Here is a 16,041-nt window from a genome sequence, read left to right on the forward strand (position 1 = left end):
AATTTGTTTTAAATACTTCCGACGGATATATAAAATTTAATTTTTCTTTCTATTTCATTAGGATACATATTTGCAATACCAGTTGGCCTCTTTGGTGAGTGGCCGGTTTCGGAGAGCCCTTTCCGTTTAGTTTAGACCTTTTTGATAAATACTTTTTTTATTATCACTTCGTTACCATTCCTTTATCGTTTTGTGATACATTTTAGTTTGAACACGCTTACACGGCTTATTGGATACATAACATAAATCATTAAAATTTTAGATTCTAAAATGTATAAGGTAAATTATTTTGGTTAATTTCATTTATAATCGCATATAATTCGTAATTTTGAAAATAAATGCTTAATTTGAAGCGGTAGTTACTACAGCCTAGTGAGATTTCTAATAGACGCAGCTTTTTTATTCTAAATTCATTATTGTATCAAATTCATGAATATTTTGCGACGCAATCATTAATCTCGATACTCTACGCTTAGAGTACTATGACAGTTGTAAGAAAGTCAGATTGGTTCGTTTATTACGATGATACATTGGAGTCCACATCACGATACATAACTCACGTTTTGTTCTGAAATAAGCACATGTTGTCACATGTTTATTTGTAGGAACAAACCCATGAATTAATTACACTATAAGCATGTCCGTTGGTTGGCGTATATTATGTCCTCACATCACACCACCACCACTCCCTATTTGTTCCCTCGAAATAAATTATCAAGGCTTGTTTTACTTCTTCGTAAGATTTCTGTGTTTTATTCAGACTGGAAAATTAATCTTAATCCGGGCTTTTAATTGCATTATGATCTTTTGAATTTATATAAGAATTTGAAAGTCTTAGATCACACAAGCTGGATGAGCAAAAGATATCAGTGTTTTAGTCCTTTTCATAGACTGCTTTATAAGATATTGTAATTCTTGCCAGTTTCTAATGGAATGAAACCAGTTCCAGGTTTTTTGGGATCTATTCCACAAATAGTGTCCAAGTGTAGGTACAATTTCTCCAAGTCTTTAATTGACTTGGAGAACGAAATTATTTCTTAAGTAGTAAAACAAGTTTATACAAATTCACCCATTGTCCACAATACAATTGCAACAATATACACCAACCAAAGCGTTAGCATGCAGTAGCATGTGTCGGTCGGCGACGCGAGCGTGTGTGTGACGGTGGCGGGTGCACGGTGTTGCAGGGCAAGGGCGCGCGGACCCCGGCCGACGACGAGCCCAAGCAGGAGCCGCCGCCGCAGCAGGTACTGTACTGCACCATACTGTTGGTTACTGCAACCGTTATAGGATGGGTACGTTACGGTAGCTTTGGATGCAGCCGTTAGATGGGGGGACAAACGATAGGGGGATAATACAGACTAGATTATGGCATATTATGCAAGGTACGGCTGAGACATTGCACTTTGCTCATTCATTGAAATATGAGCGTTAAATCGTATGGTTTAGAATATAATTTAAAACGCAGAATCACCTTGACGGCGATCTTGCGATTCACCGTGCCATACGCTTTTTATATTGACGTTTTAAAATATAATTTATGGAGTGTCTGTCGGAACCGTACACAAGCCGTGATGGCAAAATATGCCATGACCTTTACGTTGTATTAAAGTATTACTGATTATGCCATATTTATATGAGGTTATTTATTTAGATGCATCGTTAGTTTTTAATCATTTGTGGGTTATTTATCACTCAAGTCTGGCCGAGGGGTTTTTGTATTCATGTTTTCACGTTCACTGGGTCATTCAAAATGTGTGTTTATGTTGTTTTGGTTTATAATATGGTAATAATTATAGGGAGTAAGTAATTTTGAGCGATCTTTTTACATATCTAAGTAATTCCATTCTAGTAAATATTTTATTCATCGCGACGATTTTAAGCGTTTTATTATAAGGTTGCAGTAATCATGTTCGTATTTTATACAAACATTTTAGTCAAATCTGGTGAAAGGGAATACAAAATTTAACTTATGTATGACTTGATTAATTGGCATGAGAATGTCGTGATAAATTGCATGTAAATTGTTGAAATAATCTTTCAAATATTCTATTAATATGCCAAGCGAAATCAAACTCTGTCAGCAAGAAATAAGGATGATTTTGCAATGGCGGTCGCAAAATTACTTTAGACAAATTTGTAGGGAGTCAAAGAAAATTTAACTTTATGGAATCAAGAACAAAATATAGTATAGAATAAAGCATTTTGATTTAATAATGTGATGTTAATATAGGAAATGGTGGTGGAACCGCCGAGTCAACGGGATTCAGTGGACACGGCAGTATTAGAACAATATCAACAATCTATAGCCAAGTAAGTAACACTCTAACCGGTTTCAATAACCTATCGTCAGTACAGGATACGCTTACTAAAGTTAAGTGTCACAGACACTTTATAAATAACTGAAGTTGCTAAACTATTATACTGACAGTAAAGGTTACTTACCTTTACTGTCAGTAAGTTATTGAAACCGGACGCAAGCTGAGTACCATTTCTTTTAGGTGTGTTAATTGGAAATTGAGTAGAAAACTAATTCAAAATGATTTGTTTATGTCCTTTATCTTTAGCTGCATTCACAAGGTAGGGAGCCATGTATGCACATTGACTGCCAAAAATGCGAGTTATAAATCTATAGTTTAAATTATTGTAGTATGTCCACCGAGACTACAAAAGAAAATCAATAAGCATAATTGCTAGAGTACGAACTATTGATTTTGGCAAACTTATTATTTTTAATATATAAATGTAATTGCAACTTGTGGTTTCAGCGAGTGGGTAAAAGGCTGTTATTGTAATATTTTGATCAATAAATAAATACTATAGAGAAAAGATTATACAATGTATTAAAGGCGCTCGTTGGACCTACTACAATATCCAAAACAATAATAAAATATGTCAACACCAATACGCTAATCAACACTTGCAGAATGAATTCCAGTTTGCAAGACATACAGAGCGACATCGCGCGGCTGGCGAGCCAACAGACGCAGTTACAACAACAACAACAGCAGCAGCACCAACAACAACAGGCGAAACAACTGTTCCAACAACCCGCGCCGCTGCAACAACCACCTCAGCCGCCACAGTCGCCCTATCAACAACAACAACACTATCAACCAAACATTCCACAACTGGTGAGTTGTTGAGCTTTTGTATTGGTTCATGAGCCTGCGTTTTTGAGTTCGACGTTAGATAAATGCTGATTATAATTCTTTCATTTTCTCGCGTAGACAAAGTATATTATTATCTGTCATGATTTTCTGACTATGTCTTGGTATTATAAGAAGCTTTTTTAATTTATCATGATCTAGAATTTTCTAATGCTGATCATTTTCTAAATACTATTATTCCATTGATACATGGATAAATAGACAAGTTTACACATTATATGTTTATACTATTATTATTAGATAGGTAATCATCATACTTTTTGTCTTTATCAAAGCATGTGTAGTAGAAAACGCTCCTCCTACTAAGTTTAAAAAGACATTTTCAACCCTGAAATTTTATTATATTCTTTCGTAATTAAAACAAGCATTTTTATCTACCGTCGAACTTTTTCACAAAACAAGCCTGGTTTGAACAAACAGCTTTAAAATCCTCAAATAAAACCTTATAAACATACCCCATACCTTTGTGGTGTGATATAAACGTGTCATGTGTCACGGCTAACTGAATAACTGTGTGGATAAATATGTGAATTGTAATTAATATAATAATATGATCATAAGCGCTTCATCACACTGTATTCACATACTCACATGCATCAATATGACGTAATGTTTCACAATATTACAAATATACAGTGCTAATACTAAATTTCGGTTGGGATAATGCACTAGGAAAGTTTAAAAGTGAAAATTTTTAACTTGAGATATGAGTGTATCTATCTATCTTTGTGTAAAGTTAGAAAGCGTGGTTAAGATATTAACTTGAGCCACTGATGAATGAAATTCTCTGTGGTATTTTAATAACGTGTTCTATTGGTTTGGTTATGCATGTAGGTTTTAGAAGGCGTATATACGGCGCCATCATTATTAATAATACAATTTGCACAAAAAATTGGACAAAATTCTGCTATAAGACGACACTATATAAATATACAAGCTTAAGCTTAATTGTGAAACATTCGCGTCACATCGCTGACCCGCGCATAACATTACAGCACAGCCAATTCAGCTCTCAGCACAATGTGTCCCGACCGGGGCTGACCAGCTTCGGCTCCACCCCGCACATACCTCAACAACAACAACAACAACAACAGTATTACTACGAGCAACAACAACAACAACAACAGCAGCAGCAGCAACAACAGCACTATCAACAACAACAGTATCAGTATAGGGATATAGAGGAGTATGGACGGCAACAGTTTTATTTGCACGACGCGGCGCCGCCTCCGAGAAGGACGTGGGCGCAACACGCGCAACAACAACAGATGCAGCAGGACAATGAGCTGAGAGGCTGGCAGGTCGGTTGCACGCATACACAACACCCATACTTGACTGTTTAGTTTATAAGTCGTTACATTTAGTCTTTTGACAAGAGATTGATATGGCTTAGAAGACTATAGAAGTAAAGTAAAATAAATATAACCTTTTTGAAATGTTATTACGAATTACTTTGTTCTGTCTTTTTGTATAATTTGTGAAGTTCCACGAACAACGTGTTTCATGTATAAATATATGGTACTTCGAGAAAGCTTTAGGCAAATAAACACAAAGCACCCTTGGTGTAGGGGGTTACACATGTACAAATGATTCCTTCACAAGGGAGGTCTGTATATAACAATCGCTTTGTACATTTCCAGCTGCACCAACAAAACCACCAACAATACGTCCAACCGGTGCCGGAGCCCCAACCTCAGCGCACGTGGAAGTCGCCCTCCCCACAGCCTCCTCCCGAGAGGAACTGGCAGCCGCAGGGCTTCGTCCTGCACGACCGGAGCACGCCCAACACGCAACCCTTCCAAGTGCACTACAACAACGACCGGTACCAGAACGGCACCGAGGCGAGAGAGCCGCAGAACCATTTAAGCTACACTGTGATAAACCCCAACCAGTACGTGTCGGCGAGCCCGCCGCTGGCCGCCAGCCCGCAGCGCCGCGCCAACACGCCGCAGCGCCAGGGCTCGCTCCCCGAAGTGTCGCGGAGGCCCGAGCCCGTCAGCCTGCAGCAGCTCCACGCCGCCCACGCGCCCCACGCCTCCCACGGCTCCCACCCGCCCCACACGCCCGCGCACACTCCCACGCACGCCCACGCCCCGCACCCGCCCGCGCACGCGCCGCCCGACGACATGGAGCCGCAGAACATCTCCTTCATCGGCAACGCGGAGGACGACGCTCTGCGGCAAGGGATCAATAGACTGAACATTTCCTCTGGCACTAGAACTTATCGCATTCCCTCGCCGACGAGACCGTCCCTCAACAGAAACTCGTTCCAGCAGCTCGAGCAGGAGGACGGCGGCGAGACGAACGAGAAAGGCTTTTATATTTCGTTCGATAACGACCAACCGAAACGGCCGAAACCTCCTTTGCGGGCGAAGCGAGGGTCGCCGAAGAAGGAGCGGTCGACCGAGTTCCAGAGTCCGGAGCGGAGTCCCGAAAACACATGGAACGAGAGACTGCCGCAGCCGCCCGAGGAGGAGTTCGTGGTGCACAGGAGTACGGGGCTCGAACAAACGATCAGATCTAATGACGTTTCTGAGCGCAGAGAAACGCCACCTAGAGACAGGCCCCAGCGAGTCAACAACGCCGAACCCGCGGCGATGGTCATAGGCGAACTGAATCCTGACCCGGTGAGTGACTCTCATTTACGTGCATCTGTTACTGCAACTAATGTTTACCCTTACATGTGATTTTCATTACGTGAATTTAATATGCGAAGTCTTATCGAATGATTGCATATCACACTCGCAGAACTCAGCGGAGGAGATGGAGCGCAAGAAGGAGCGCATCATGCTGCTGTCGTTACAGCGGCGCCAGCGGGCCGACGAGGCGCGGGCGCGGGCCGACGCCGCGGCGGCCGCGCGCCGGGCCCGCGAGGAGCAGGCCAACGAGCTCAAGCTGGCCCGCAAGGAGGAGCAGGCGCGGCGCCGGGAGCAGATCCTGCACCAGTACAAGCTCAAGAAGGCTATCGAGGAGGCGGAAAGAGAGGTACTGTGCACAACCGATGGGCAAAAGCCTCTCCTTTGGATTTCGAGACCGCCTGGTCGTTTGTTGCGTCCGACCATCCATTTTGGAGCGCGTCCAAGTCATCCTGTATCCGTATTTTAACGCGAAGAATTCTAATTCCAGGGCAAAGTACTAGATAAATCCGAGTTCATGGACGTGCTCCGCGGCGGCAACACGCCGGCGCCCACCCCCGGGGGCCCGGCCCGTCTCCGCGGCAAGGCGGGCGGCGGGCGCGCGCGGCCCAAGACCATCCACGTGGACTCCTCCGCGCTGCACGCCGCGGAGGGCATGCTGGCCACCAAACAACCCTCCTCCACCAACCTCACCGGTAATAACACCTTATTTTATATTTTCATACTCGTATGGATGCAGAATTTATGATTTGTCCGAACGAACGATATAACGGCGGTTTTTTCGACCTTTGACAAATATTTCAGGTATCATTTTGACGTTATTTCAATAATTTCAGTCAAAAACAACCTTTTTTAAAGTACCCGCATTTCAAACTTCCTTAACTGTTTAGTTTATATTTGAAAGTCAACATTTGTTCTACCACCCGTGTTATCATCAAGTTTGGACTAGTCATGAAATACTGTATCCATTTCTTAAAAAGCACGCAGTGTTTTAGTTGTTCGCGCTGAATTGCAAAAGTAACGCACACTATCGCAATACAGAAAACTTTATTTTATTTTACACAAATCAAATCAATCTAAATTCACTTGTTCAATTAAATAACATATTTGTTTCATGAACAACTGTTTTAAAAGTAAATTTTATTAACTTCAATCTTTAAAAATTTACAAAATATTCACGAAATATTACATTGAATATTTTCTACATTTTATACAAACAATTTTCCTTTTTTTCTAATACATTAATTAATGTTGTTTTCCATCACATGAACCCCCAAACACGATAAAAACACATTGTTTTTTTGTTTGCTAATTCCCATTTAACTTTGTGAAGCACTACGTGTCAGCTTGCCCCTGTTTATAATTCATTTGCCGACTGGCATGCTGCCGTTTTGACTTGCCTCTACATTTGTTATGCTGAAAATTGCGCCGTGTGTGATAAATAATTAAAAAAAATTTAATATTTATGATGTAGTCTCAAAATAATAATTTAAGCATTTTATATTTGTGTTGAAATGCACATTAGTTGCTATTTGGAATATCAGAAACAGTACAATTTTTGAACACTTTTGTGTCTCCCTTCTTTTTATTAAAGGCTTTCCTTAAAGTCATAATATCATAGACATAGAGTTTGTCTTGATATCCAATTAAAATGTCGGAAAACGTGATTCAAGAGAAGCCTGAATTATTGCAAAGTTATCTATTAAAAAACAAAGCTAGTTTTGGGAAATTTCTTACCCCGTCCTTATAATGATTTGAATCCCTAAAATAATACACAAAATGGAATGACCAACTACTATTGAGACTACATCAACATAAGCGACGTATCACACGTGGGTAGTTCAGCACAGCAAGTGTAGGCCGGTCCGCTTGACGTGGTGTTGTGTGTAGCGGGCGGCGGCGGCACCATGCGCCGCGACTACTACCGCGGCTCGCAGGACTCGCTGGCCGAGCGCGCCGGCCTCTACCGGGGTACGTAGCTCTCACACCTTACCGCCGACCTGACCACGTGCACGGACACGCTAGAACATCCTTACATTATTATTATAACATTTTATAGTTACGAATTACGATGTTAAGATGAGTACGGGTGTTAGCGTGAATGTGTATGGTCAGATTTTATATGGTTCATATAATACAGATTTCAGTATTCTACGTATTTGCTCGAACGACGTGTGAATGCTTATTTGTGTTCATGAAAAGAGAGGAGCGTATACTAAAATATATCTGTCAAAGAATTATACGGTATACTGTACTTCTGTGTTGTATGAGTCCAATTGAATAATATCCTATGTTGCATGTTTTTATTGAAGTGTTGCTACAACCGAGTATCGTTTTAATTCGATAAACAATTCCGTTATTTCAACACTTATATTTGAGCGCTTAACGCTTTTACCAATATTTTTTTATTATTTGTTGCATGAAAGTTATTTAGCTTGTAACTTACACTATAGAAAATTATAAGTAAGAAAATTACAAATCATGAATATACAATAAAGTAAAAATGATATTAACGTGTATTTGGCGGCAATTTCCAGAATCTCCAGTAGAAGACCGCGGCGGCATGTCTCCCGGCAGCGCGTCGAGCGGCCCGCTCGGGCGGCGCGGCTCCTGCAAGACGTCACGAGGTACGTCCGTCCCTCTCGCACGCCTGCGCTGTTATACTGTCGCCGTCTCGCTCGCTCCACTACTAACTACCCGCAGAATGCTTTGCATTACGTTTACAACTAGCGATTATGACTTACTGTTGTGTCGCTACTTATAAACTGTTTGGTTATTTTAGTTTAGTGATTTATTTTATGTAAGAATTGGTACTTAATTTTGAATATTATATTGATATTGAATTGTACCAAAGCGTAAAATAAATCACTTAAATTATGTCGATGTGTACTGTATCGATGACACGAAAACCAGTGTCGATAATCATTATAATTATCGATCTACAACATCAGAAAGGTCGCCTAAATAAAAAATGAAAAAGTATTAAAACGTTTTCTACCCAAGTGCCTTTGCCTGTTCAAATACCGAATAAGTTTTCGTGTGATCGATACGAAGCTGTTTGCAGTTTCCTAAGTTGTATCACAAACAGCAGACCCCTACCTTAAACATACGAACAAACAGACAACTCCGATTGAACACAACTCCAGTACTCCTAGTGTGTACGATGACGCTTCTTCAGATTTTTGGTTTCAGTAGTCGCTTCGGTCTCAATATTATATTTAATGTTATCGATTATTTTATATGTGTATGATTTCAGCATCGCATAGTTATAGTCACCACTCCAATGCAAAATTTTACGCTTGATACCTTATTATTTGGCCATTATTATTATGTAGTTTGTATTTTTACGAGTGGTACAAATTTTCATGAAAGCTTAATTTTTTTTCCAAATTTTTCGATACGCCCTAGACCTTCCGCGCATTTATAAAGTTGGTTCCCGAGTGTAAATAAAGACATGTGATACAATTTTATATCGCGGTTATAGCATTAATTTTGTTTGCCATGAGTTGAGAGCTGGCTTGTGTGAGATGCATGCTTGGAGCTGCATATGTCGGAGGGAGTCGACGCTGACATGCATGAGAGTGTCATGTGACATGTATAGGACACATTTCAGAGCGCGTGAATGAGGAACCTCAGTCAACACGTGGAAGGTCTAAATATTCCACTTACGGGAGTAACTTTAAGGCGGGACGGAAGTCAAGCTCTCTTATGAATTTGTGCGGTAAGAGCAGTTTGATCAACACGAGATAAGGCTTGACTCACGTTGGTATACGGGCTACCGTGGCTTGTGGTGCGTTGGGTTACTTTCTGTTGCTGCGGCGGCGCTGGACCCAGTATGCCGGGGTGGGCTGTGTCTGGATCTCACAAATCTTATTAAAAATATCAATTTTGTTTGTATTCTGTAATGCGAAAAAGATATTTTGCCATATAACTGAAGTGACAGATCAACAACTGAGTTCGTATGAAAACTTTGATCTGAGTTTTGATTTTATTTTATTGATGTATAATATTAACATGTACAATTGCTGCTAATTAAACATGGCCGTAAATACATTATAGCGCCATTTTAATCAGTCTATGACGATACACCAGTAAATAAAGGAAAGTTGCATAGATCATTTTGTTGTCCAACTTTAATATTTTAGTTCTAATTTTAACAGACAGTCTTCACCCCTGCTATGGCACACGACCGCGCCGCTCGCGTCTTTCGTCTTGTGCACATTTATTTCATTTATTGGGTCATCGGCGTATATATGTACATGCATTTATATACGGTTATGGTATATCATTATCTATCTGTATCGTACGGGTTAGAGCATGTTTATATCAATATATTATATTATATACTATCTTGGTGGTTGGTGTGACATCGTTTTATGTTATATAAACACTTTACAACCTTAAAGTTTTTAAACTATCGCGGTTTGTATACATAATACTAAATTGCTAAAGTCGTAAACGCAATGAGAATTTAAAGGTTACGATACCATCAGCCCTGAACTACGGGCATCAAGTATCATTTAGCCTAGCCTTTCTTCCAACTATGTTGGAGTCGGTTTCCAGTCTCACCGGCTGCAGCTGAATACCAGTATTTTTCATGGAGCGACTACCTATCGGACCTCCACAATCCAGTTACCTGGGTTACAACACAATAATCCTCGGTTAGACTGGTTGTCAGGTTAAAGGTGTCGTAACCTTCAAATTCTCATCTTGTTTAAGACCCGTTTAGCAATTTAGTATTAGCTTTACAATCTGTTTTTAACTTCGGTTATAGGAATATATGTCCCCTAAGGTTCTATTTGTATCTTGTACCTAAAACTTATTGTCTAATGGGTCTCCTTGACTAAGACTATGTTTATAACAATTAAAATACAACTAATATATTTATAAGAATTCTTACCAGAAATTAACTACCTATCTACTTATTCTATATATTTTAGAAACTTGAAACTCTTGGTATAAAATTTTACATAGATAAACCTTTATAAAGTTGGTTTACATTAAATCATCGAAATATTTAAGCAGAGTAATATTTCTAGTAGTTTATTAAAAGATCTTTAGTTTACTATGCACCTCGACGATACTATCATATGTCCAATTGTTCATCGGCTTATGTTATACCGTTTTAAAAGGCAATACCTTAGTTTCATAATATATGTGCCGATCAATGTTTATCAAATCATACGTTTTTGTTGAGGTGCATCCAGTAAAAAATACTCATTATTTATTGGTTGTTAAAGTGTTTAGACTATATAAACTTATACATATACAAACATAAATCCCATAGTTATATGTTAGACAAGTATATATATTTATTAAGTTTATGTGCGTAAAATACAAAATGTTGACGCTTCTTTTATTCAGTTTCGCCTTTTTAGTTTCGCTTAGCGGCCGTAGACGACACCTGTACTTAGTTTATATATTATATATACATGTACATACATTTAGTATTTTACGCTTCATATTGTAAGAGATTACTCTATGATAGACCATAGAGCCATAGATATTGACCAAATAATTTTCTTTACTAATTCTACTCTATGCTAGTCGATTAAATAATAACTTCGAGGTACTAATCGAAGGTTATGTTGGTATACGTTCTGTGATTAAATCTTATTAGAATAGTTAGTTCAGGATTTTTTCTTACTGTCGATAGAATCATTCGATTCATCATTTTTATTGATAAATCCAATTTCGAGTCATAGATAAAATATTCTATTCTACATTTAAAATTAGGAAATAACCATAGGTGGATGGGAAAACAGGTAACAAAAAAACATATAAGCATGATTCTTACGTGTCATTCGACGCGTCATTTACAATAGTTAATAGTTTGGTCGAGGTTAAATCGAAGGGTAGATAGAGTAGACGTTCGTAACACGGGTGCCCCGAGCCCGCCGCCCTGGGGAAGTGGGGAGGGGGGCGGGCCGGGAGCAGCAGGTAACGGTTGTGGGTCGCAGACTCGGGGCTGGGCCGCGCCACGCCGCCGCGCCGCGCCGCGTCGCCCGGGGTGCGCACGCTGGGCTCGCCCGCGTCGCACTCGGGCCACTCGGGCCCCGCCTCGGGCCCCGGCTCGCTGCCCGGCGCCATCGGCAAGCGCCGCCACCACCCCGCCGACGACACCTCCGACGTCTCCTCCACGCACTCCTCCATCATGGACTACTCCGGTGAGTACCCCACTGACGACATTATAACCTTCTATTTCTTCTTCTTCTGATCATATTTTATACATTTTTTTTGGTAAATTATTCTCTGCCATAGATTTCTTTGGCGGTGTATGATTTACGACGACGAAGAAAGTATCACTTTATATTATTATGTAAACAGTGTAATGTTTATCTTACTTATATGCGTCCTAGTGAAAACTTTGAATGAAAAGTACACTATATCTATTAATAAAACGACTTTGAAACTAGCTAAAATTCGACATAAATATTAACTAAAACATAACACACCAATCACACCTATAATAAAACTAGTAAATTAATCTGACAAAAAGCACACCATATTCTATGCGAAGTATGTAATAGTGCAGCACTGATAACGATCCGTTTGTCCGTCTAGGGAGCTCCGACAGAAGTCGACGTAAAGGTCCTAATGTTATTACTAGGTAGCTAGTCGCCCACCACGTACCACACGTACTATAGAGACCACGTTTTGTACCACTTGACGCCACAGTAATGAACCGATGTCATGCCAACAGTCAACCATTAATTTTAAGGCATGGTGTTGACCAGCATTTTGATCTAACGACGCATTTGACGCTTGGACTACGCTTTCTCACAGAATTGACGATTAACACAATAATCACGCATTACTATTGTGCATTCACTTGCATTTTTACATCGTTTTTTACTAATTTAGTTGTAAATAAACATTCCGATTGAGCGAGAATCAGTCATAATACTTAATTTAAGATTTTCTACATTAGTGTGTATTTTGAAGAATCAGTCTAGTAATCACAGGCTTGTTGAAAACTGTCAAAGTGGTTTTTAGGACACGTTTTGGGAGTTTCGCACTATGTTTAACAATAAAAAATCTAGTCCAGAATATTTGTCCACAGCTTTATCACTTAGTAACCCAACATTATGAGATATTATTTGGAGCGTTGATACTTAATTATAATTTGCGCACAACACAAACATTTGAGACGTCATTTTCTTATATTTTAGACTGTCAATTGATTTGTACTTGTGTGTATTAGGTCCGCGACTGTACAAGCAGCCGACGACGAAATCAAATCGTGGTATAATGTTGAACGCGGTGGAGTACTGCGTGTTCCCGGGCGCCGTCAACGCGGAGGCTAAGCGACGAGTGCTGGAAGAGATCGCGCGCTCCGAGAGCAAGCACTTCCTTGTTCTGTTCCGAGACGCCGGCTGTCAGTTCCGAGCGTTGTACTCGTACTGTCCCGACTCCGAGCAGGTCACCAAGCTGTACGGCACCGGGCCCAAACACGTCAACGATAGGATGTTCGATAAGTTCTTCAAGTTAGTATATTGTTACATTTAAGTAATCTCGCTTAACTAATAAATAGGAATCACACTGTCAAAAACTTGTGCTAATTTTGTTCGTTATTTCATTTCCAGATACAACTCGGGCAGTAAATGCTTCTCGCAGGTGCATACGAAGCATTTAACAGTGACCATCGACGCGTTCACGATACACAACTCGCTGTGGCAGGGCAAGAAGGTCCAGCTGCCCAGCAAGAAGGACATGGCCCTCGTCATATAGACTACTCAATTTTAAACAATCATTATCTAGTCGCCGCCGGCACTCGAGTCAAAGCCTTTTTACTCTTCAGTTAAACGCTACAGTAGGGCAATAGTGCCAGTGTCCATTACATTGTATTTTAAAATGTCGGTTAGTGCGTTTCCTCGGAAGCTGTTTTTTATTAAAAAATGAAAATTATGTTAATTTCGTGCTTGTGTAAGGTGTGTTCGACCGACGTGGAGACCGCCCGCCTCGTCCGACCTCCGCTGTACCAACTCGAGTCATAGTTATCAATTGTAGGCAATGTGGGGCGGGCGCGGCCGCGGCCTGTGTCATAGTGTACAGAGTACTACAGAGCTACAGACTGTACTGTTAGAGGAGCGACGGCTCGAATCGAGTTTGTTCACGTTAGCTTCGTTCGGTATCGCGTCGTATGAGTCTGTCGACCAGCTGTGTTTGTGTTGTATTTATTTGTGGTGTCGAGCTTGTAGCGGTCCTGCAGCGGTCCCGCGCAGATCCGCGCAGACCGTCCGTCACGTCATCGGATCGCTTCGTTTAACGTATGTATGCGTTGATTAATGCTGCGTTAGTTCGAAATGTGTTACTCAGTGTATAATCGCAATGTTTGCCATATGTATTAGTGAGATGGTCGATACGTTCCAAATTGATAAAATTGTCTCAAAAACGTTACAGCCAAGTCGGATTACGGTCGATACTTTAGATACATTAATTTTGTTTAGTAGAACTGTCTCCTCACACATAAAGTAACAAGTTCACAAACTAATAATATCGCTTATTTGTTATAATATTTAACTCGTTAGTGATTATGTTGTATTTGACTGGAGCTGAGAATTGTTTAACTGACCCCATTCAACGTTATTTCAATTTCCATTTTTTTTACTGCTTGTATAGCTAAAAGTAAGACAAGGCACATTTTACGTGGTAATTGTACTGCCTTATCCTGTAAATAATTGTTTTTTTGTATACAGCTATTTATTAAACGAATGTTAAAGGAGAATTGATGAATATCATTTTTCATTGTTTAATGATTGGTCATCAATAATATACTACCGATAGTATATGGTATGCAAATATATTGTATTACTTAAAACCATAACGAAATAATATTGAATTTCATATTACTCTGTTGTTTTATTACCCTAATCTTTACAAACACACTACCTAGCATTAAAATTTAGTACTTTTGCGCTTTGTACATATAAAATGCTAAACGGGTCTGAAACGTGATGAGAATTTTAAGGTCACCTTACCATATTTATGTTGTTGCCCGAAGTTTCGATTGCATTGGGTAGTTGACTGGGGAAAAATTATTAAACTTGCTCTTGTAATAGGTTCATCTTAAATGCTCAAGCTATGTATTTTTTTTTTCGTTTATAATGCTGTTTAATAATTATTAAAGACCTAAATAATTTATTAGGCACTGCTTTGATTAAAATACAGACAGTGACGTCTCTTCACCGCATTTCTGTACTAAAGTGTGTTTTCGACATTTCATAAAGAGTAGCTGATTTGACTAATGGAGCTGCGTCATCTTGTGGCGCGAGTTTTTACACCAACCCTCACCGCCTTAATTATTTTTAAATTCTTTGAAATTGTCGGTACTGTGACGCAATATTAACGACTTCTTCACACTGGCGCGTTGCGTCGTGGTGGCGATAGCTGCGATTACCGATAACAGGATTCCATATAGATAATAAGTAGTATTCATCTTCCCAGTTTAAAATAGTGTGCCTTCTAATTTCAAACACTTCTCGTACCATCCTGGAGTAAGTGACGATCTGTGGAGAGAACTGGTGCTAACGTAACTCAATCCAGTGGTTGGTTCTTCCAACAAGTGCTCAGTTATCGCGGATTTGTTAGTTTGTGAAAACCAAGCGAAAGTGTAGGCGTAAAATCTCGTACTACAAGGAGACGACGTTTAGCAGCTACATCAATCAGCCCGGGACCTCGGTCGATGTTATTCGATCGAAACGTCTGGCAACAAATAAGGTACCGTAATGTTAATATTCCTATCGCTATTAAAGACCCGTCTACCTCTTTATCAGCATCGATATTACCTCAGCAGCTTAGTAAGAAACTATAAACGAGTTGGTGATCGCGGGAAGCGAATGTAGTTTCGATAGTTTTGTCGCCGGACTATAAGCGAGTGAGTAAGTGAGACGAGCGATTACCTGCGCCACTCGTTTTTTTTCTCTCTCAATTTGTTCAACTTTTGTGTATTGCCATTGCCACTACAAAAATACTATCGTAAATCGTCGTCGCCGGCAGTGTGAACAGTCAGCGATCAACTATTTGTATATTATGCATCTCTTTTTTCTTTACACGGTAGGTATGTTAAATCTATTGTACGTTTCTTGAGCGGGAAAATAGTCGATAGTCGTTTACTCGCCGTTGGTGGGACCACTGCCTATTTGTGCCGTTGCTGTAATGCTGTGTGCCACGCACTATGTTAGATTTGAACGAGATGAGGTTGGTGTTAGTGTAGCAGAAATAAAATGAGATTC

General features: G+C 40.0%; 1 protein-coding gene across 15 annotated transcripts in view; it reads left to right on the top strand.

The window, feature by feature from the left end:
• Positions 1 to 14,658, top strand: part of Patronin (calmodulin-regulated spectrin-associated protein patronin) — a 65,141-nt gene extending 50,483 nt beyond the window's left edge. For 5 of the 15 annotated variants that reach the window (XM_076136613.1, XM_076136612.1, XM_076136619.1 and 2 more), the window contains 13 exons: positions 1,188 to 1,247; positions 2,234 to 2,313; positions 2,927 to 3,134; positions 4,166 to 4,471; positions 4,811 to 5,797; positions 5,919 to 6,155; positions 6,297 to 6,501; positions 7,697 to 7,777; positions 8,344 to 8,433; positions 9,420 to 9,527; positions 11,767 to 11,973; positions 13,011 to 13,293; positions 13,393 to 14,658. In XM_076136613.1, the coding sequence (XP_075992728.1) occupies positions 1,188 to 1,247; positions 2,234 to 2,313; positions 2,927 to 3,134; positions 4,166 to 4,471; positions 4,811 to 5,797; positions 5,919 to 6,155; positions 6,297 to 6,501; positions 7,697 to 7,777; positions 8,344 to 8,433; positions 9,420 to 9,527; positions 11,767 to 11,973; positions 13,011 to 13,293; positions 13,393 to 13,537 (2,997 nt within the window). In that variant the 3' untranslated portion in view covers positions 13,538 to 14,658. The remainder of the gene's footprint in view (positions 1 to 1,187; positions 1,248 to 2,233; positions 2,314 to 2,926; positions 3,135 to 4,165; positions 4,472 to 4,810; positions 5,798 to 5,918; positions 6,156 to 6,296; positions 6,502 to 7,696; positions 7,778 to 8,343; positions 8,434 to 9,419; positions 9,528 to 11,766; positions 11,974 to 13,010; positions 13,294 to 13,392) is intronic. The other 10 variants (XM_076136625.1, XM_076136621.1, XM_076136616.1 and 7 more) reach the window with 10 other exon arrangements.
• The last annotated feature ends 1,383 nt before the right edge of the window (positions 14,659 to 16,041 follow it).

This window comes from Anticarsia gemmatalis, chromosome 3 (assembly GCF_050436995.1).
Source record: "Anticarsia gemmatalis isolate Benzon Research Colony breed Stoneville strain chromosome 3, ilAntGemm2 primary, whole genome shotgun sequence".
Classification (NCBI taxonomy): Eukaryota; Metazoa; Arthropoda; class Insecta; order Lepidoptera; family Erebidae; genus Anticarsia; species Anticarsia gemmatalis.